Source organism: Mirounga angustirostris, unplaced genomic scaffold (assembly GCF_029215605.1).
Source record: "Mirounga angustirostris isolate CCGP_5_RB_7025 unplaced genomic scaffold, mMirAng1.0.hap1 SCAF_16, whole genome shotgun sequence".
Lineage (NCBI taxonomy): Eukaryota > Metazoa > Chordata > Mammalia > Carnivora > Phocidae > Mirounga > Mirounga angustirostris.
In genome coordinates, this window is record NW_026991724.1 from 32,366,562 (window position 1) to 32,389,207 (window position 22,646).

The following is a 22,646-nucleotide window of genomic DNA, read 5'->3' on the forward strand; positions in this document are numbered from 1 at the left end:
TGGGCACAGGTGTGTGGCCGGGGCTTACCCCACCTGCAGAGCAGAGTGGAGTGAGAGAGGGTGGGTGGGACATGGCTGCCAGGGGCAGCAGAGTTGGGAGGATCACCTGTGATGGGCCAGGCGCTGGCCCAGGGTTGTTGGGCTCTGTTAACAATCCACCACACAGAATGAGTAAAGGCGGGAGCCATGGCTTTGTGAAGAGATGGGTGCTCTCCCTAGCACACAAAGCAGTTTACTAAAGCCTTAATCCAAGGGCAAATTCTTTCCAAATTTTGCAGAAATAAAATAGTCTTTTCTACAAAGGCAGGGTCTAGGACAGTGGTTCTCAAACTCCAGTGCATATAAGATTCACTTGGGATAAAGAGGGGGGGTGCTCAAAATGCAGATTCCAGACTCCTGCTCTTGAGAGTATGATTCTGCATGGTTTGGGGGGAGAGGGCAGTGGACTCTGAGCCTGCCTTCCTAAGACCATGGATGACCCGGATGCAGGTGGTCTGCAGACCACCCTTTAGGAAAAATTGATGAGAGTGTGACCAGTTTTCACACAGAGACCCTGACAAGTGTAGTTTTACTAACGTCAGCCCTTCCCCGCGCCTCCTTCCCTCATAGAAGAAGGCTTCTAGTGAAGAAATCTGCAACAATTAAGGGGCTTGACATCAGGATCCTTTTGCCTACGTTCTTCCCATAAAGCCACAGGTGGGTAATTCCTTCCCCTGCAGATCCCTGAGAGACCTCACATCCGACCTTGCGGCCTTTGCCCGGTAGATGGCACTAACTCGTCTGAAATAAGCAGAAATCCACCTGAAAGCTCAAGGTAGAAGGAGAGATAGAGAGAGGACAAGACGGAGAGAGTGGGAGAAGACAGGCAACAAGCAGAAATGCCCCCCACTAGCCAGCTGTCCTGAAATGACACAGACGAAGCCTAAACCCTCCTGGATGTCATTTGTAACCTGGCGTGTAAACCCTGACTCATTGCCACATTTGCTTTCAACAATCACCTGCTGCTTCCCTAACCTGGGACCTGGCTGCCCGGGGAGCGGGGAGTCAAGATCCAGGACGTTGCCATAACCCATTATGACCACAAGATGGCGGTGCTGCGCCAAGAGGACACCTTTGCATAAGAAAATCTAAATCTGGAAAAGCAATCTGAAGACTTGAGCGGATGGGGCGCCTGGGTGGCTCAGCCGTTAAGCGTCTGCCTTCGGCTCAGGTCATGGTCCCAGGGTCCTGGGATCCAGACCCGCGTCGGGCTCCCTGCTCCACGCGAGGCCTGCTTCTCCCTCTCCCACTCCCCCTGCTTGTGTTCCCTCTCTCGCTGTGTCTCTCTCTGTCAAATAAATAAATAAAATCTTTAAAAAAAAAAAAAAGGAAGACTTGAGCAGATGACCTGAAAATAAGATCGGGGAGGGAGAAGCGAGGTGGAGAGAGACGTGTTGATTAGACTTGCAAACTGTCTCTCAAATTCATGATCATACTACCACGACTGCTTGCGGCTGCTGGGGGCGACCGTTGACTGCGGGCTTGCTGGGTACCAGGCTGTGCCAAGCACTGTATATGCATGGGTTCATCTCAAGTTCATAAAGACTTATGAGGGAAATTCTACGACATCTCCACTTCTCAGCGGAAGCAGTATGTGCGGAACCAGAGGCCGGGCCCTCTTGTCTCATCTCAAAAGATGTAGGGACAGTGGTCTAATTCTGGCCACATCCACAATAGTGAACGGGCTGGCTTCCACGCATTCAAGGCTAAAATTTCCTTCGTTCACTCTGCAAATGTTTGAGCACCTACTTTGTGCGGGGCACTGTTTAAGGTGCTAAGGAAAGGAACAAAGGGATCTAGAGAAAGTCCCTGCTTCTAGTGCAAAGAGACCACAATAAACCATTAGGTCGGGCACCAGAGGTGCCGTGGAGAGAAAGAACAGTGCTGGGCGCACACGGAGCACACAGGTGCATCTTCGAAGACGTCACTGGTAACCGGAGCTGGCTCTCAGAAGCCGATGCCTGGATTTTCTGGAATTGAGAGAGCCAGTTCTTAAACACATCTAGTCTCAGAGTTAAATTACATAAGCTCACAGTTAATAAGTTATATTTAAAAGTTATCATTAAATTTAATAAGCTGTTTAAAACTCATCACTTCTGAATTCTCTTACATTTTACAATTATCTATGCTGCGGCTGAGCAAACTTTTTCTGTAAAGGGCGGGACAGTAAATATTTTAGGCTGAGTGCGGCATACAGTTTCCATGGTGACTGCTGGGAAAAAGCAGCCGTAGATGCGTAATATGAGCGGACAGGACTGTGTTCCAATAAAATATTTCCAAAAACAGGCGGTGAGCTGGGTTTGGTCTAAGGGCTGTGACCCCTGCCCCCGGTCTGTGCTCAGGTATTTAGGTCTCTATCTGTTCAGTGGAAATGCTACATATGTACATGCAATCCTACTTGCATCTCTTTCCAAATCCACCTGCAGAGACGACACACTGGTAGCCTGCCATCGGCCATGGTGAGAGTATTTACACCACAAAATCAGCAAAGGCTACAGATCAGGGCTTTTCCCCTCTCCCTGGAGAGCCGGTTGTTAATCATTTACCAGCACAGCACCAGCTAATGTGGGCTGTGAAGAAGGCCTCTTTGAGGAGTTGACCTCTGAGCAGAAACTCTGAACTGCACTTTATCCTTCCACCCGCGGCGGCCCGTCCCACCCACAAGGGGCGACCTACAGGGCACAGTTGGAAATACATCTAAACAAAATAGTCTAAAGTTTGCAGAGATGGCCAGAAAGAGTAAAACACACACTTCTTTAAAATACGTAGAATGTAGGGCGCCTGGGTGGCTCAGTTGGTTAAGCGACTGCCTTCAGCTCAGGTCATGATCCCGGAGTCCTGGGATCGAGTCCCACTTCGGGCTCCCAGCTCAGCGGGGAGCCTGCTTCTCCCTCTGACCCTATCCCCTCTCATGCTGTTTCTCTCTCTCTCTCTCTCTCTCTCTCTCTCTCTCTCAAATAAAAAAAAAAAAAAGCTCTAAAATACGTAGAATGTAGATGACAAGATGGTAAGCCCACCTTGCCACACTCCAGGGAACAGCTTTGCCTCTCTTTAGCTTTTTTTTTATTATTATTATTTATTTGACAGAGAGAGACACAGCGAGAGAGGGAACACAAGCAGGGGGAGTGGGAGAGGGAGAAGCGGGCTTCCCACTGAGCAAGGAAGCCTGATGCGGGGCTGGATCCCAGGACCCTGGGACCATGACCTGAGCTGAAGGCAGACGCTTGACCAACTGAGCCACCCAGGCACCCCTCTCTTTAGCTATTTAGCATGGGCAGCTAGGAAGCCACGGATCATGGTCCAAGGCCTGACCTCATTTATTCCACAGGCTGATGAGACCGCGCCAGGCGCTGATTGGTGCCCGCACGGTTAGACCTCCAAGGTCCCACTCAACACCTCACAAAGTGGGGAGAAGCGGGGGAGAGGGGCTCAAGAAGGCAGCCCGGGCAAAGTCAGCGACCGCAAGCTACTTTGGAAGAAGCAGTATTTAAAACAGACACAGGGGTTATTTGTAAGGGAATGGTTTGCTGGATGAAATTCAGGAGTCCAGGCAGCGGATACGATTTGCGTCTGTGATGAAGGTCACCGTTCTCCGGATCAGTCTTCGCTCACCTGACTCTTGGCTTAGACCTCAGAAACTACCTCCTCCTCCGGCGGCATTCGGCGCTGCGGAACAGTCCTCCAAAGCGGGCAAGGCACACGGACGTGATCGTCCACGGTGCAGCGCGACGGCTGCCCCCCCAAATCCGAGTCTCTTCCTGAGCACTCCTCTACTTCTTACCCAGTTGGCCTGGTGCGTTTTCTTGTTTGTTTATGACATCTAAGTTTACACACCATCTGGAATATTCCCTGAATGGAGAGAAGAGCATCTTCGTCATACTCTATTCAAAGTCCTCCGTTCAGAATTAGTGAAATTCATCCTGCCTCCAGATGCTTTCTCCTGCCTCCAGAACATGTCCAACATACATTTCCAAGGCTCTTTCTCAAGAGGCGAGGCCAGGAGCCCCACAAGAGATTTTCCACTTCCCCTCGGGAGCTTGTCCAAGTCCACGATCCTCTGTCTTTTCCCGGAGCAGAAAGTTCCACCGGGGAATGACAAGTAGATTACATCTCTCAAAAAGCCCCAGTCCTCCTGACAAGCGGCTCCCAATCTTGCTGCACGATGGACAGGTGTAAAGAGCTTTGAAAAACACCCAGTGCCTGGCTGGCCCTGTCTGCAGATTCCAATCGCTTGGGCGGGCATAGGCATTCTAGGTCTGAAGTCTCCGTGCTCGAGTTCGGCGTACAGCTGGAATGAGAGCTGCTGGTCTAAACGGCAGGCTTTAGTGGGGGACGACCTGCCTCCGAGAGTCAGAAGAGCACCCAGCCTGGCCCCAGGAAGGAAGGCTTAGAATGGGCTGGCGGTTTCTCTGCCAAGCCGCTCAGCTCTCCTCCGCCCGGGACTCATTTTCACCGGGTGGTCCCTACCCGCAGTGAGCCTACATCCTCACTGCCATGCTAACATTCTCCCTACGAAGGGCACCTAGGACGAAGTACACAAACCCTGGAGTCTGACCGAAGGATGCTAAAATGGCAACGTTTTCTTGATCACCAATGTGTTCATTCAGCTATAGGGTTTTGAAACAAGAAGGTTCTTGGATGTACTATTTTCAGTATCATGTAGACCATTCTGGCTTTCCTACCTTGGTAGCAAGGGACCCCGAACTCCAAGGAATTCTTGAGGAGGACTTGTTCTATGGGTACCTAGGAGATGAGAGTGTCAGCCCATGTAGCATCCTGTGATCACTTCTCTGGGTCAGACAGGACAGCAGAGTGTTGAACCGCCTCCTTGGCAGCCATGGGAGACCGGGACACACTATTCTAGTCGACAGCTTTGTGCCCACGTTTAGAGACGATGAGGCTCAGGAGGGCGGCTGCTAGTGGGAGTGGTTTAGAGACCAGCAGAACTGAGCTTTCATCGGGGCCAGAGCCCAGAAATGCCCAGTTACTTTGAGAAGCTACTGGGAACCGTGATGCCAGGAAGCGACCCACTGGCACATTGCCCAGAGCAGGAGAAATCCGCGAGGTTTTCTAGAACGGTCGTCATGAAGGTGGAGGCTGCATTTCCAGGTACAGCTTTTCCCCCAAAGTGGGCACCTGCCTGGCACCCGCAACAGTGCAAGAGGTTGTAGTCAACCCCAGTTTTCCCGTCACCCAAAACCCTTCTCCCAAAGAAATCCAAGGAAAAGGAACCATAAAAATTTAATTTTAATGATACAGAAATAGTATATAGTACATTTCTTTCCACAGCAGCACTTCATTCATCTCTAAAAAATTTAACAAAATTAAGGCTAAATCAGAGCAATCTGATAGTAAAGGGGTATTTTATGGGGTGTTATTTTTAAAGAATATCTTCATAAATACAGGCTGTTCTTCAGGCCAAAAAAAAAAAGAAAAAGAAAAGAACGCCAAACAAGATAGCAGATATGCGAAATGTAGTACAAAATGTGCTCCTTTATACCAATTTATGAATAACCACAACTTCCCTGGGACGTTTCAAATGGGATTGAAAAAAAAAAAAAGTGAATGTTCGTGACAAGACACGAGACTCTCTGGAGTTAAAGCCATTTCAAAAACAAAACCAAAGACAGTAGAGTCTCCAATATAATCTCTCTAGAAAAAATGTACAAAGCCAGAGTGGACAGTGTTTAAGACTGAGAGAGAGATCTGAGGTGTGGGGTGCCTGGGGGGACCACCCTCCCCCGTAACTGGCCTTCCCTTCCCACCACACCCCCAACCTATGTGAGAGAATGAGAGACTCTGACATGTGCTCGAACAAAAATGGCCAAGACTGAGGGTCAAGAAACCAACCCAGGCTCCAGGAGTGGCCTCCTACAAACGCCAGTGTTGACCAGGATCAGGAAGAAGGAATAGCTCCTTCCCTGCGTCTCCATTATCTTTGGCCACCTTTGCCGGTCGGCTGTTCAGCACTGCTCCCTGACTCAAGAGAGACCCTGCAGCTGCCCCAGGATGTAGAATAAGATGAAGTGTCCTTTCTTCTCTTTTCCCTCCAGTGAAACTTCTGGAAGGAGCACGGACAAGTGCAAGGGAAACCCCCTGCAGGGAGCCTCACACTCCACAAGCCTAGTCTCGGACAAGTGACAAGGACCCCAGGAGGTGCACAGAGACCCTGCCTTCACGGGGCCCCACGCACCACATCCGCTTGGAGGGGGTTACCTTCTGTCGTCCTCCACCCTCCCATGTGCACACTGGTTTCCATTTTAATATGCTCTCCTCCTCCACTCCCCCTACGTGCCTTGGGGGATTCGAGTATTACTTTCATTGAAGGGGAATCGTGGGTGTGTTGTTAACATCACTAACTGCCAGAGAAGGAGATCTTATTTTTAATCTGAAACATTATACTCCACCTACTTTAACAAGGACATTTTGCTTCATGATAAGAGGACCTATTACCCCAACGAAAAATCTTCTCATGTGATGTTAAGATTTTCATCAAGTAGCAGATAGTACGGAATAATGTTTTCTTTAATTTTGCACAAGAGTTTGCGTTTTTCCATTTCTTTGGTACCCAGAGAGAGCCTCCGTTTCCCCTAAAGAAATAAAATGGGAGACAAATGTCCAGGTAAATAATATCAAATATCCTCTTAGGATATGTGTGTGTTCCAAAGACTGCTAAAACCTCTAGGAAACAGTGGGTTGAGGTATATATACTCAAATGCATTTCTTATATAAATTCATACGTAAACACAGACAATGTGATCAACATCCAATTACCTACATTTAGGTAGAATAATGAATGCCATAACATTATCAATCACACAATCACATAAAGAAAAGGTATTTTTGAGATCTTTTAGCTCAGTAGTTTTCAAATCTGGTTGGTCATCAGGCTTGCCCGGTGGAGCCTTTTACTAGCAAATTCCCTCGGCTCGGCTCCACTCATGAAGATCCAGCAGGTGTGGCGTGGGACCCAGAAGTTTGTATTTTTCCCTATAAAATGTGATATTCCAACCCCCTTGTTATACAGAGGACACGAAGGTCCAAAGTAGTGAAGCAGTCATCTTCTCCCTTGCTTCTAACAGAGCAAGAGCCAGAGAAAGGGGTGAACCAGGTCACTCCTTTTTTTGTTACTGAGTCCCAGAGCGTCCCTGAGACCTGGTGCCCTTCCACTGAAGCCACCAGGAGTGGGGATTCTGTGGTCAGAAGTAAGAGCTAAGCTGTTCGAAGGCAGGAACCCTGTCTCCTATTCCTTCTGACACAGTCCTCAGTAATAAATGTCCAGTAAATACTCGGTGGTGGGCAGTCGCTCAGCTAAGGCCTAATGCTGTATTCCCGGCTCACTTCTCTGTCTCCGATCGGCCAAGCAGGTGCGACATTATCTAGCTGGATATGGGAATCTACCTGAGAAGGGGAGTAAAGCTTGAACTTAGGAAGACGCCAAGTTCAAACAACAGGACTCGGCATGATGACACAAGATGCATAAGATTAATTACTACGTCTTTCTCTTGTTCCTGAATTATGTGTTAGGTGAAAAAATAAATGAATCCAAGGGATAGAAAGAAGTCATTTACCTGTAACATTCTGGCAAATGTGAATTACAAAAATCCTAAATTATTCTAATAGGAGATCATCCTTAGCAATTATAACAACTATATGTTAGTGACTTCTGTTACTGTTTCTCTTGGCTTTCCATGTGTTTTCTCAGTCTTATAAAACATTCTTTCGGGGATGGAGTCAAACTATAACTCCCTTATAAAGCTGATTGTGAGGGACAAACACACTTAGTCTCTACCTCACGACACGGTTCCCTTCCCTCCCCCCGGCCCCGTCTCCCTCCCACTCCTACGCCAGCGCTCTCTCACACACACACACACACACACACAAACTTACAAGTGTGAATTTAGTTGGGAGGTGGGCGAACAGGACTTGTTACATTTTCTATTTGTAGCTATGAATCATACACCATGTTATAAATAGTTCTACTCTATTGCCATCTTGATTTTAGATAGGATATGGGAAAAGGGAGAACCAAAACATTTTAGAAGCCAACAGGAAAGTATTAAAGGAAATTTAAGGCTACAAATTAAACAAATCACCAGGTACATGAGCCACTGGGGCCATATAGCCCAGCCCTGAGGGTGCCCACTTGCCACACAGGCTCTGCTAGGACAGGGCGAGGGACCATCCAGGGCCAGGGGAAGAGCCTCAGCCCTCCACAGAGAGCGCCACGGCTGGCCCGGGCTTCCCCTTACTGAGCGCTCCCTCCCCCAGGTAACAGTGAAAGGACATAAGGTTCTATTTGAAGGAAATATCCTTAGAAATAATTTATGGATGTGGCCCCTCCCCCTGGAAAGAGCCTCCATATCCCAGAGGGGGAAACCTGTGCATGCATCCATATGGGTCTTCTTCAAGCCTTCTGCCATAAGAGGCCAGGGAGGACAGACCTTCTTGAATGTACATTTTGTTTCAAAGAAAAGGAACTTTCTCCTCTTTTTTAACCATTAAATTCATTCTTACCTAGATAGAGATTCCTGGTCATTCCTCCAGATAATCATTTTAAAATCACACTGATAAGCTCATTCATCCATTTATTCACTCAACACCGCTTTACTAAGGGGTGACTGGTCTTGTAGAAGGTGAGAGCCGGAAGAGACCTCAGATATCGTGCACCCCAGGCCCCTCCCTTGTTACCCGAGGTGGACAGGAGCGGTACCAGCCCCATAGCCTGGGTTCCTCACCCCCAACCCCTGACCCAGTATCCGCCTCCCGGCCCCACCCAAGCATTTAGCAAAACCTCATGCAAAATTTATGTGCTTTTTCATTTCAAAAATGAAAAAATTACAAGATGAAAGAGTTTTTCTACCTTGCTACAATTTATAAAGCTAATAAGTATCAGCAAAATGGAATGATAGAACCAAAGGTAAACATGACTTTAAAAAAACTAATTGCAGGGTTTATAAAGACTCTTTCTTTTTTTTTTACATTAAATGATTTATGAAGTCACATGCTATATACACATGACAACTCTTTTGTCTTTCTGCATGGTTAGGAAGTCTTTCCACAAGGACAACAATACCACAAAAGGACACTCGGAGAAAACACAGACCAAAGCACGTTCCACGGCACTGACATTTATAATCTGCGGTTCTAGTCTACAACATCCACTCATGGTCTAGACACACGCTGTGAACATGAGCTAAGAACACATCCATGTTCTACTTATTTCACCAGAAGGAGGATGAAGCTGCTGCAAACATTTCAGTAACGTATCTGATTCGTAACTGCCATGATCTCCCATGAAATCAAGCTGCATTTAGTGAGCAGACTGGCTGACCTCACTTACGTTCTGGACGGTCTTCCTCACAACAGGAGAGGTTTAGAAAGCCAATACATCTCTTCAGGGAGATTTTAATGAGTATTCCAGATTCAAATTTATTTTCTGATGGGCCATATATTTGTGTAGAAATCTACTTATCACCCCAACCCTTTAATAAAATTCATTGTGCCCTGTTCCACAAAATAGTTAGAGAGCCTTACGGAAAAAAAAAAAAAAAAAAAACACCCAAACAAACCTCTCAGCTGACAGTTACTGGTGTGAATGAAGAGCTTCAATTGCTGTATATTCGAACCCCCCAGGAAAATTACATCAAAAATAGACGTTTTATGACAAAAATCACTAAGATACCTCAAAACCAGAACAAATAGGAAACAACACCATTAAAGGGATTTAAGTACTTTTCTAGCCACTACTGCAGAGACAGAGAAGCTCAGTGGGGTGCGGGCATGCAGGGCTCGGCACTATATAGGAGAGAATTAACAAATCAAACTCAGTACAATTTTCATAACTGGATTGAAAGTAGACTCTTAATAAAACCAACATACTTCTTCCTCAAGGCAACCATTAGCTAAAAGGAAAAATGATTTCATATCCTTGGTCCATAAAGAAGACACATTTATTTACATTCCCAATGGACTAAAAGAGGTTTTAAACTGTCACAATTAAAATTTTATGCTTCCAAAAATATCATATGATCAATGCACTTAGCTTAAAGCTTCAGGTATTAATAACTTCATTTAGATAGACTTCTTAAAAAACCAACACAAACATACTTTCTAGAGTGCAAAATGCTTCTTATTAAATACTTCAGGAACACAAAAGCAATTTGTTTTTTTAAACACAGGACTCCCTTTCGGCAGGATCACCACCACAAAGACATCCATTGCCGGCAATGGACGCAGAACAGAACTGCTAGCTCGGGTCAGTGTGACACGACAACCTTGCCTTCGGCCGCTGCCCCTGCCCAGACGCGACCCCGATTACTTGTACAGACTCATGGTTGGGCTCTGGTACATGCACATGTACGCATCACAGAGAAGTCTCCGTGCGTAGCCTTGGATTCTTCTGGAGTCCAGGGAGTGCAGGTCCTCCGGAGACATTTTCAGGTACTCTCCCACTTCTGGGCATGGGGTAACTTGAGGAATGTTGAAGCCGTTCTGGCCGCCTGAGGAAGGAGGAAGAGCTCTAGTTAGGGCAGCCAAGTTCTAACCCCTTTGGCCGCCCCGGCCTACTAAAGCGATTCTGCGACTCTAAATTTAGTGGAGGCTGATTTCCAAGATCTGAAGGACCTTATTTTACTTCTGACTCCTAGAAGTTCAAGGCTCCTTTTAAGTCTTGACAGCGTTCTCACTTCTTGGTTTCTGAAAGGATTCTGGGACCAATGGAATAAAACCAGTAAAAGGAAGCATATCCTGAGCAAAGTCCAAAACCCACTTTATAGGCTTCTCTGTATTCAGGGAATAGTGTTCCATAATATGCGTAATCACACAACATCCAACTCCTCACATCCCGTGTCCCCTCCCAGACAGAAGGACCCCGGTCGCTCCACCATGAGATCATCCAGTTTAGAGCACATCTAGCAAAATGAATACTATTCCACTTCCCTAATTTTTAAATACATATTTGTGCAAGGCTTTGCTTCACATATCATCAGACTGAATGAGGGCACTGGTGTGGTTTTAGGTGCTCCCGGCCCAACCCCTCAAAGGCTTTTCCAAATGTCCGACCCCCAGATGCTTTTCAGTTACGTGAGAGCCCCTGGTACTGGACATGTGCTCGTTATGTATTGGTTAAACAATGCCTAAGCGTCCTCGAACATGGCTGAGAAGGTGCAGCATACTCCCCGTTTCGGGAAGAAATATTACACGCAGAATAGGCTTATTTTTCCAAAGAAGATATTTGTTTCTATTCTTTGCTTCATCATTTAGAAGACAATGTCGTGCGTAGTATAAAAGACAGAAGCAATGAGGTCAGAAAGATGGAGTTAAATACAAGCTATGTGACCTCAGGCACCTTAACTTCAGTTTTAATAACAGGAAAAGAGGAGTAGTCCCCCATCTTGCAGGGATTTCGGGACAATGACTCAACGTACTTCCCAGAGAGCTCGGCGCGTAGGCGCTTCATGAATGGTGACTACGGCTTGTAGCGAAACGGAGAGGGGCCTGAGAGTAAAAGACGACGAAGCTGAAACAAAAACTTCTCAGCCCTAAAATAAGAATTTTAGGATCCTTCTTTTAATAAAAACCACGTGTGTCAAAATATCACAATGATACTGTTCCTTAATTTAGTAACAGGGCTGCATATGCATTTCAAGATATAAAGACTATGTCACCAAAATACTCCTGAGAGGCTTTCCACATACACTACTCTATGACTCAGAACAGACTATCCGCTATGAACTATCCCACTGCAAACTAAAACGGTGCCACACGTAGAAGAAAAGTTCTTAAAACCATCCCGGGGGCACCTGGGTGGCTCAGTTGGTGAAGCATCTGCCTTCAGCTCAGGTCATGATCCCAGCGTCATGGGATCGAGCCCCGCATCGGGTTCCCTGATCATCAGGGGGTCTGCTTCTCCTTCTCGCTCTGCCCCTCCCTCCGCTGGTGCTCTCTCTCTCTCTCCCCCTCTCTCTCAAATAAATAAATAAAATCTTTAAAAAAACAAAGCAAAACAAAATACCATCCCGATCCGCCATGCTGTCAAAGAAGAGCCAGGCAGAGTCATCCTTCCCATACTTCACAAAAGCGACATAGTGACTTGTTTCTATGCAGAGAACAGCAAACAATTCCATCTTCTGGCAGGGGATGCAGCCGTGCCTCCAGTCCCAGTCAGGTAAATCTTTGGGAAGTGACACCGGGTTATATTTATGGTTCAGTCTCTTGGGATGAAGGTGGACCTGAAACGGAGCATGAAGGGAATGTCACTCGTGAGCCAAACTCAAGTGTTTCCTGCAAATGGGCCCCACTTACTCTAACTCAATTCAACCCGATCAACAGCAACCAAGTACTTCTCAACAGTCCACCGACGAAACAGAAGACGCATGAGCAATACCATTTGATTATCAATTCAAGTTAATAATGGTTTTGAAAGGTTTCCAAAATGTTTCCAACTCCAACTACAAATAATTTCCTATTTCAGGAGAGAACATCCATTAAGTGACGTCACACTTACTTGAGTGTTGCAGGTTTTACAAAACTGCTTGATGTTTCCAGCGGAGATGTCAAGGTCATCATAACACTCTCTACACTCGTACATGGCGAGTCCCCCGCATATCCGGCACTGCCTGGGGGCTAAAACGGTAGGGGTGGGAGACAGGTTATGGGGCCTTTAAACATGTGTTCTTCCATTAAACAAATTAAAAGGAAAAGGTAAGCTTTATTGAGGACTTAGCATCAACAAGTCCACCCCTCCCTGTCCCCATAAATGTTATATTTCCTTGGACTCGGGATATCTTTGAAAAGACATTTTCTATGATCAAGTGACAGGTTGTTTTTTTTCTTTTTAAGATTTATTTGAGAGAGAGAGAGTGCAAGCGAGAGAGAGCACGAGCAGGGGGCAGGGAGAGGGAGAGGGAGAAGCAGGCTTCCCGCTGGGCAGGGAGCCTGACTCGGGGCTTGGCGCTCGATCCCAGGAACCTGGGATCATGACTGAGCTGAAGGCAGACATTTAACCAAGTGAGCCACCCAGGCGCCCCAAGTGACAATTTTTTAAAAACAGTGTATTCTAGAGTGTTTTTACACAATTATGAAACGTCTACTGATGACAATTCAAAGAATGAAAAAAATATAAAGAAGAAAACTGTAAGCATCTACAATTTCAGTTGGCAAGGGATAACCACTGTCAACACTATTGTGAATTTTCTCCAATAATTTTATATCTGCAGATTTATGTAACCCTGTGTGTGCATTTGTGCGTGTGCATTGGGCGGGGGGTCCTCTTATAGAAAGAACCAACTTACCTTTTCACTTCACATTACATTAAAACTACCTTCACAAACATGAATTTCAATGGCAGTAGTTCCATTGTACAGATACACCATAATTCATTTAACTACTCTTCTCTCAAATAGATTGTTCCTGATTTCTTAATCATGTGACAATAAATACATCTGTATATAGAATATTTATTTGCATCTCTGATTATTTTCTCAGAATACCTAAAACTGAAAGTACTAGCTTAGTATTTCAGGCTCTTCAGATCCTGAATTGCTTTTTGGAAGAACCGTATCCTGTTAGACTCTGACTCATAATTAATGAGACTGGCCTATTTGTGAAAAATAAACAAAACAAACAAAAATCTTATACTTACTATCTTCAAGTAAATCTGTTATATTTAACTCCAGAGAAGGAAAAATTTTTTTAAACAGTTTAAAGTCTTTTCCAAATCGAGGCATCTGAATAATCAGACATGATGGTGCCTAAAAACAAGATACATGTATTTTTAGAATCAAAGTGCTGAACAAAATTCTCCCTATGAAACCGAAGCAGTCATGGTCACCATGCCAAGCAGAGGTTCTGCTATAATACCAACGGCCTGTATGCAGGATCCGAGCGTGAATGCAGAGCGGGGAGAACCAATGAGCCACAAGTTTTCAAGTGGTCCAGGATCCATTTCCTGGACACCCAGAGGTCAGGCAGGTCAACAACCCTGGGTCTCTAACAATACGATGACAATCTAGAGTAACACTCCACTGTGGGTTTATATTTAAAACAAACATTTTAGAAAGATTGTTTTGGCAAGTATAATAAAGAAACTGTGGTCACTGAAGGACACCATTCCTTCTATTTCAACAAATAACTGTAGCCATTAAAAGCTTTACCAGAACATTCTTTCAGAAATAAATTCAATAAAAATAAACCACAAGCACGTACCACTAAGATCATGAAAACACAGTAAACAATAAAAGAAAAATAATTCCTATCACTTGTTCACTAACAAACCAATAGAAGTGAATTTATTTTGTCTCTTGTTGAAGGAAAAGTAAACATTCTTTTTTGATATGTTTGGCTAATATGCTTAGATAAAATGTTAAACTGGGTAAAATGACAGTTTAAAAAAAAACACAATTCTTCCTTTTGCTTCAAATACTACTTAAAAGTTTTCAAGTTACAAATTAGCTTTATATTTTCTTTTGCACCGAAAATCCAGAAAGTCTAATCTTAATTCTAAGGCATTTTCTGCAAGGACACAACTGAAACACTGAACTTTTTTTTTTTTTCTTAATTTGTGTTTTGTTAACAGTTACTATGTTCTCAGTGGGGTAAAATTAACAGTTATTAAATCTAGTAGTAGTCTCAAGATTACTAAGGAATGTCACATAAAATATAATAATCACTAACCTCTGCAAATTTCAGGTTACTGTTGATAAAAGACCATTCCAATAACTGCTGAATTGTAGGAACTCCAACTTTCTCATTTTTTTCCATAAAAATTTGATAGAAGTAACAATCTTGTACTTTTTGACCTGCTGATCTAAAAACATGCAGAAAGAAACATCATTTTTCTCCAAAATGCTTAAGTCAGGACGTGAAGCTGTCCCAGCAGTATTTGAGGCCAGAAAAACCTACGGCATTGACGGTGCCCCTGGGTCATCAGAACAGGTGAAAAACAATAATGCAGATTAATTAATTAAATGTACTTTGCATAAAACCTTAACAATGAGTTCTTATTTTAGTTTTCATATCCAAAAGTCCCCTTAGGGATCAGCAGAAAAATAATGGAATAACATCTGCAGTCGAGAAGCACTGTGTGAACAGTAACAACCGGAAGCTAAAATTACTTGGTTCAACTTAACTGTCTAAATCTAAAAAGGATTTTTAATCAGCAATCCATTAAACTATTGATTGTTTAAAATCTAAAAGGCATTTAATGCTTTAAACAGGAAAATAAATTCTTATGTCTCTGAATGGGACAGACCCTTAGAGACCTTCCAGACTCAACGCTTCACTTCTAAAATGAAGGCCCTGAGTTCTAGGAAAGAATAATCATCGCTTCCCGGCAACTTAAAGCAGAGCCATGTGTAGAAACCAGGTGTCCTATCAACCACTGACTATTCTCTCCACGAAAGCATGCTATCTCTTTAGGTGGTCACTCATTTATTCAACAAATACCAAGTAAGCTCCTACTATATGCCTGTCACAGTGTTACCAATATATTATACATTTTCCCTTTCAAATATTTTACAACAGGGGCCCCTGGGTGGCTCAGTCCGTTGGGAGTCCAACTCCTGATTTCGGCTTGGGTCATGGTCTCAGGGTTGGGAGATCAAGCCCCATGTCGGGATCGGCACTCAGCGTGGTCTGCTTGAGATCTCTCTCCCTCTCCCTGCCCCTTCCCCCGCTCACACATGCTCTCCCTCTCCTCTTTAAATAAATAAAATCTTAAATTAACTAACTAAATATTTTACTATAGAATGCCATTAATCTTTAAAAAACTAACTCTACCAAAAGGATTAATAATCTTTATGTGTACTATTTACCTTCCCAGCAGAATTTCTGGGTACAGAATCAACCTATTTTTATAGCTAGATTTCAAGATTTTTATAGAAACTTATTAACATAGTTTCCATAATGAAACAGCTGTTCAGAGACCAACCTTCAAAGCCCTCAGCTTTCCAAGCAACTTATGTCCTGAAATAAATAAAACTTACTTGTTAACAAAGCCAGGAGATTCATGAGAACCCACAACAAATAAAAACAAATGATAACCAAAAAACCTGAAGGTTATGCTCTATCAATAATATTTTACTTGGTTGTTGATGACTTTATAAAAGACCAGCATTTTTCTGTGAAAGCCAAAAGCACAAAAAAATTTAACTTACAGGTAACAGGGAAAAAAAAAATAGGACAGGAAACTAAGAAAGCATAAAGTGGTCGAGGTCAGTAGTTGCAACAATTAGACATAATAATGGTGAGGGGAGAAGGGGAATCGTGGTTGATGGGAACCCAAGAGCAGGCATCGAGAGAAGGGAACCAGAAATGAGGATGAAGACCAACAGCTTTGCGATATTGAGGCAGATGGATTAGGAGCCTGGGAGGGGGCTGGGGGAGAAAAAAAAACAAGCACTCAAATCTCATTACCACAGTTTTAGAAGGCCAAAACCCTAAAGTAATAAGCGGGTCATTAAGGCACACAGACACAAGAATTACAACAAAGCTGGTGGGATGGCACAGAACCGTACAATTTAGATTGCCGTTTTCCACTAAGAAAATCTAAAAGCACAAGGGTACAAATGTTGCATTAACCTTAAAAGAAAACATATATCTATGGAGAAGATAAAAACAAAATTCTTTAGATTCTGGGCTATCTAGCACTGTGGAATAGAATATATCCATGTAATAAGAATACCCAGACCATGTTCTATAACGAGAAGTATTCAGTAATTCAACCTGAAACTGCCCTGTATCTTTGCTTCTTGATTGCCAATTTTTTTTTTTTAATTTATTTATCTGAGAGAGAGAATGTGAGACAGAGAGCATGAGAGGGGGAGGATCAGAGGGAGAAGCAGACTCCCCGCTGAGCAGGGAGTCCGATGCGGGACTCGATCCCTGGACTCCAGGATCATGACCTGAGCCGAAGGCAGTCGCTTAAACAACTGAGCCACCCAGGCGCCCTTGATTGCCAATTTTATTCTGTTTCTTGGAATTTTTCTTTGCCTCTGTGCGCTATCCTCTCTTACAAGTGGCTATGACTTCAGTTTTACCTTCTCTTTAACACCCCACACGAGTCATCATTACCAGTACTCTTGTTATTGTTGTTTTTTGAGTATGAAGGCTTAATTTACCTATATTTATGACCTTGATTCTTCCTTGTTTCTAGCATACTACTCCTTTGTTCTAAATTCAGCTTTGTCTTTCTAAAGTATATTCTGTAGTAAGTCTCTGAGTTAGGTGATTTAGTCCTGGTTCTTCCTGCTCAGGAATCCTGTGCACCTTTCTTCTTAGAACTTAAGTCTGCCAAAAATTCTGGAAAATATTCAGCTGTTATCTATCAAAATTATTGCTTCTTCCCCATTCTCTCCAGTGTCTCCTAGAACTGCACTTAGAATCTGTCTTCCACGTCTCTTATCCTCTCTCGTTTTCCAACTTCTTTCCCTTGGGGCTACATTCCAGGTACTTTCTTCAGATCTATCATCCAAATGAGCAATTCTCTCTTCAGCAATACATACTGCATCCAGTGACGCATCCCCTCCCAGCCATAAAGCATATATACAGAGATAGACATTTTTAATCTCTATTTCTGGGAATTCTGTTTTTGTTTATTTGATTTTGTTTGTTATCTAATCCGCCATTTATCCTCCTAGGTGGCTAAAGTCCTTTGTCTCGTCAGTCCTGTAAGACTTCTGTGCAGTCTCTCAGATTGTTCCACTATTTTAGAGTTTACGGTACTCCTCTTCCTAGTTGTTACATCAGCGGACTCTCCCTCAGAAAGAAAGGCTCGTGCAGGTGAAGAATGACACTTGGGACAGAAAAGCTAACGTTTGAAGTATCTTTTTATATCTTCTTACAATCTTTAAACGAGTGACTCCCCATATGAAGAGGCCACTGAAAGGGGAGGGGAACAGTGACCCCTTTGAGGGGTGGCGGAACTTCCCAAGGCCCTATCCAAACCCCACAAGCCCTTCAAGCACCGAGATGCACTCTTACATGTATCCAGCCCTCTTCACCCCCCGAGAATCACAGCTGTTTTCATCTTTGTTATTACTGAGAGTCTATGACATTCACAAAGGGTGTTGGGCTATGGGGGAAAAAAAAAAGACAATTGTTTTAATCATCTGAAATATAGCTCTTCCAGAGGAAAACAAAAGTAACTTTTTTTCTCCCAAATTGCCTGTTAGATTTCCTACATCATGTATTAAACACAGCTTTCTTTCCTCATTTGTGTCTGAAAGCTGACTTGTAAGATACTGAGATTCTATTTTTGAGCTTTCTATTCAGGTCTATTGGTCCACTTTTATATAGTATCACACTGTTTAATGTCTAGTGCTTTGCCTTACAGCTTATAATAGAGCTCTTAAAAAAAAAAAAAAACCTCAAACTTCAATGTTTTCACCCATTTCATCCTGTAAAGAACTCTAAAATCACTTTACTGAGTTCAAAAAAAAAAAGTTAAGATCCTGTTTATGTACAAATCATTCTGTAAAAAATTAACATCTCTAAGTAACTTACTATTCTTAACTGGAACACAATCTTTCTCACTAATTAATTAACTCACCTTTGAGCTCTGGGCAAGTCTTTTTAAAAAAACCCATCTCAATAAAATTGATTTCTTGGCATTTTATACTTTCATGAAGTATGAAAGCATTCCCTTTTCATATCTGCTAGAAGGTATATAGAAATGCTATTGATTTCTCCATGATTATTGTCTACATGGCCAAATTACAAATTCTTGTGTTACTTCCAGTAGTTTCTGAACAATTCTCTACGATTTTCTAGATGTTCATATAGCTATTACCATCTCTGAATAGAGAATAAATATGTATTCTTGATGTTTATGTATTATGTCTTATTTCATTAGATAAAACTTCCAAAACAGTATCAAACTGTAATTGTGGTACTGTCCTCCTTTCCCTTCCAGAAGGATTCAACACTGGCATCAAACAACATCACTTACGACACAAAGACGAGTAAGAGTATTTGTACGTGACCAGCTTAGGGAAGTAATAGTAAATCAGCAAGATTTTCAACAGAGGAACCCAAGCTAAAGTATAAAAGGGTCCAGCACTTAGACTGTGATCATTAAACCACCTGGAAAGTTCATCCATTTAGAATATCTCACTAAGAACTTCAGTGCATCAGATTCAAGACTTTCATTCAAGATGGAGGAGAAAAAAAGGCTAAGTTACAAAACTGGGAACAAAAGAGCTAATATGAGGCTAAACTAATTCTGAGTGATGGATCATCAAAAACAGCATTCTCATGGTATTTGACTGGGTTAGAATAAGATTCTCTCTTTTTTTTTTTAAGATTAATCTATCCACTTTAGAGAAAGAGAGAGTGCAAGCATGAGCGGGTGCAGGGGCAGACGGAGAGAATCTCAGGTAGATTCCCCACTGAGTACAGAGCCAGACGTGGGGCTCCATCCCAGGACCCTGAGATCATCACCTGAGCTGAAATCAAGAACTGGATGCTCAACTGACTGAGCCACACAGGCGCTCCAAGAATAAGATTCTCTTAAAATCTTGATTTCCTTTAGGATCTTTCATTAATTAAATTATAAAAATATTTATATACAGTTTTATAAGAAAATGATTTGCAATAATATTTATTACTATGGTTAAAATTAAAAGCACAAATTTACACTGGATTCACTCTTCCAGTTAACTATGATACTATGGGGAGAACAATTAAACTAATTAATTACATAATTAAATGGTTAAATTTGCATCATAGAAACCTAGCATATTAAGATTCCTAAACAAATACAATATTAAATAATCACTAAAGAAATCATTTTTTTGGAATGATGGCAGAGAAAATGAAGATCGCCTATTTTTTCCAATGCTTCTGTAACAATTTAAAAGTTACCTTATTTTTAACAACGGCTCTACCCTTAAAATATGATGAAACAGGATATTCAAGAATTCTTCAGGATCTAGGAGAAAATAAAAAAATAAGTCATAGATGAAATTTTTAAATCATTCTATTTTTTTATAATAGTTATATTCTGATTCTAAATTCACTTTCATAACTGATACTTTTTCAATTAAAAGCATAGTTCTCAAGTTTTCCTGCCTAATGAAAACTATAAAGGATATTTAATAGTTATGACAAAGTAGGACAGTCCAATTTTGTTATAACTTTACTGTGTGTGAAAAGGTATAGTAAATTCATGTATAATGAAATAATTTTAATTTCTTCTGGGGGGTTAAGCAGAATAAAACTGGAAATATAATCTTGTTGTTTCCTGTTATTTGAATAATTACCAAGTCTCTAAACATCATAGCTGCTTACAGTATGCTGCTAACATGTTCACAGTCAGGAGCTGAATCTCTAAGGAAATCCATTAGCTAAGAATAGATTAAAACATGGTCTCTGACCATAAACTTAATTCTAGTTTGCCATGTTAGTCCCTTTATAACAAGGAAAGCTAACTGGAAAAATGGGGATGAACCCAATGCAACCCTTCACCCCTAAAGGGAAACAATGATGAATACCATTGCTGTAAGGAAAGACAAAAACTATTTATTAACTTAAAGTACTACAACTAGGCAGCTTCTCAAAGGGATTCATTTTCCCATATATCACTCACTTTTAGAAGAAAGTATTTACAAAAAGGGGGCAAAACGGTCTGTTACACAGAAACTAATATTACACTGTGTGTTAACTGGAATTTAAATAAAAGCTTAAAAAAAGAACTTAAAAAAAATTGTACATCACACAGAAAGGAATTTCTAGTTTAAAATAAAACCCCCAAAACTACACAGACACGCATTTCTGCCAATAATTTAGCATGTGCTTTCAAATTATTTTTAATGCATATCCTATAAATTAAGAGCCACCTTTTTCTTCAGAGGTAAATCCTGATGCAGCCTCAACTTTTTCAAGTATTTTCCTCAGCTTCATAATCTTTGTTGCACACACATATCCGTATCTACATTAGTAAAAAACAATTAATACTGGCATATATATCAAATTAGTATAACCCATTTTGATAATCACACAGTTCTTATATAATTCCAGTATGTCATACATAAATTCTTAGCTAGACAATTATTTTGAAAATCACAGTTATAGGCTGCTTCTTGAGGTTTACAAATTAAAAATCTAGCATCAGAATTACCCCAGACACTATCATGCCTAAGTAATAGCTGTCATATACTAATCTAAGAAAAAGCATTTTTAAATTACGATGACTGATCTTCTGATTCTATTTGCTTAAGAAATTAAAGCATTTACTTAAAAAAAAAAAAAAAAAAAAAACAACTTTGAGAGCAAGTCCTTTTAATATTAAACACTGAAAAAGCTGCCAAAGGGAATGAATGGTAAAGGGCCTTGATAAAAAACTGAAAATTGAAAGTGCAACCAAGCTGGTCATCAAGTGCATGACATTGTCTCTCATCTTTATCTGAATACAGGACACATTCAGTATATTCCACGGGGATCCCTCACAAAATTCTAACGCTAAAAATGCCTTTGGAAGAAACCTGGGAGGCCATCACAAGCTTAACAAGAGCAAGTCGAAACTAGCTAAGCTAATACCCATTTTGTATACTGACTATTCACTCACTCATTGACTCTCTGCAACTAACATACACTGAGCATCCACCACTGAACACAGTACTCTAACCTGTCAGCCACTGGGAATATAAAAATGAATAAGGTGATAAAACAGGGACTCTGCCTTTGAGGAGCTTGAAACGGAGAAAGCAGAAGTTTCAGTAACAGATAAAACCAGTCAGCTATAATGGAGATAGGAACGCTGCAGACACAAGGAATCTTGATCACAACAAGGCATCTGCCAAGGGCCTTGCTGTGAACAGGGTGACAGAGTCTGGTTAATCATGATTCTTAACTGGTTGGACAACAGTATCCAAATAATAATAATTTCTGTTAATGGACTTAAGATGTTTGGGAAGGAGAGAAGGAAGTGGTCTAGAGTTTTGGATTTGATCTGTCTTGTTCCATTATCAATTACCTGGGAGAAGAAATGGACAGTAAACTTAAAACTTTGCATCAGATAAAATAACTGATATCAAAATCAAGACTCGTAATTACCTTAAAGGATGAAAACTAGAGTCATTTTCATTACAGAATGTAAAGAAAAGATAGAAGGAGGGAGATTATAATTTACTTTCCTAGCCATGTTATACAGTAGGCCATTCTGCATGCCCTCCTTTATTATTCAGTCTTCTGCATTTTTGTCATCAAAATCTTCTATCAGACTATTTTTAAATTTTAACTGTTAAATAAGAAAAGGGTCCCAAGATTCAAATTAATATAGACTTTAAATTACATAGTTTGTTCTCTATATTCCTGAGTGAACAGATTTCTTTCATAGTCTAGGGCCTTAGCTAACTCTTCATAGTTTAAATTTTATAATGTGAAATTATCACACGTCACTACTACCACTTACGAAATGTCTCTACTAGATGTCTCGTCACTTGAGCTTATATCATCACAAATTGCTTTCTGTGATCAAAGAAAGACGTATTTATAATTCATAAACTAAGAAATGACCAAAAACATCACTTTTTAAAGGATGTGCAGGGAGGCCTAAATATATTCCTGTAACCAACAAAGGTGTTAATAAAATACATCTCATCTGTTTC

At 41.9% G+C, this 22,646-nt stretch overlaps 1 protein-coding gene across 16 annotated transcripts in view; it reads right to left on the minus strand.

Moving 5' to 3' along the window:
- Nucleotides 1-5,268: 5,268 nt before the first annotated feature.
- Nucleotides 5,269-22,646, minus strand: part of CYLD (CYLD lysine 63 deubiquitinase) — a 64,985-nt gene continuing 47,607 nt past the window's right edge. For 12 of the 16 annotated variants that reach the window (XM_045891132.3, XM_054511332.2, XM_045891134.3 and 9 more), the window contains 7 exons: nt 20,877-20,968; nt 19,903-19,969; nt 14,716-14,848; nt 13,685-13,793; nt 12,548-12,666; nt 12,056-12,272; nt 5,269-10,541 (listed from right to left, as the gene is read on the minus strand). In XM_045891132.3, the coding sequence (XP_045747088.1) occupies nt 10,357-10,541; nt 12,056-12,272; nt 12,548-12,666; nt 13,685-13,793; nt 14,716-14,848; nt 19,903-19,969; nt 20,877-20,968 (922 nt within the window). In that variant the 3' untranslated portion in view covers nt 5,269-10,356. Of the gene's footprint in view, nt 10,542-12,055; nt 12,273-12,547; nt 12,667-13,684; nt 13,794-14,715; nt 14,960-19,898; nt 19,970-20,876; nt 20,969-22,646 lie in introns of those variants that run through there. The other 4 variants (XM_064581047.1, XR_010408159.1, XR_010408160.1 and 1 more) reach the window with 4 other exon arrangements.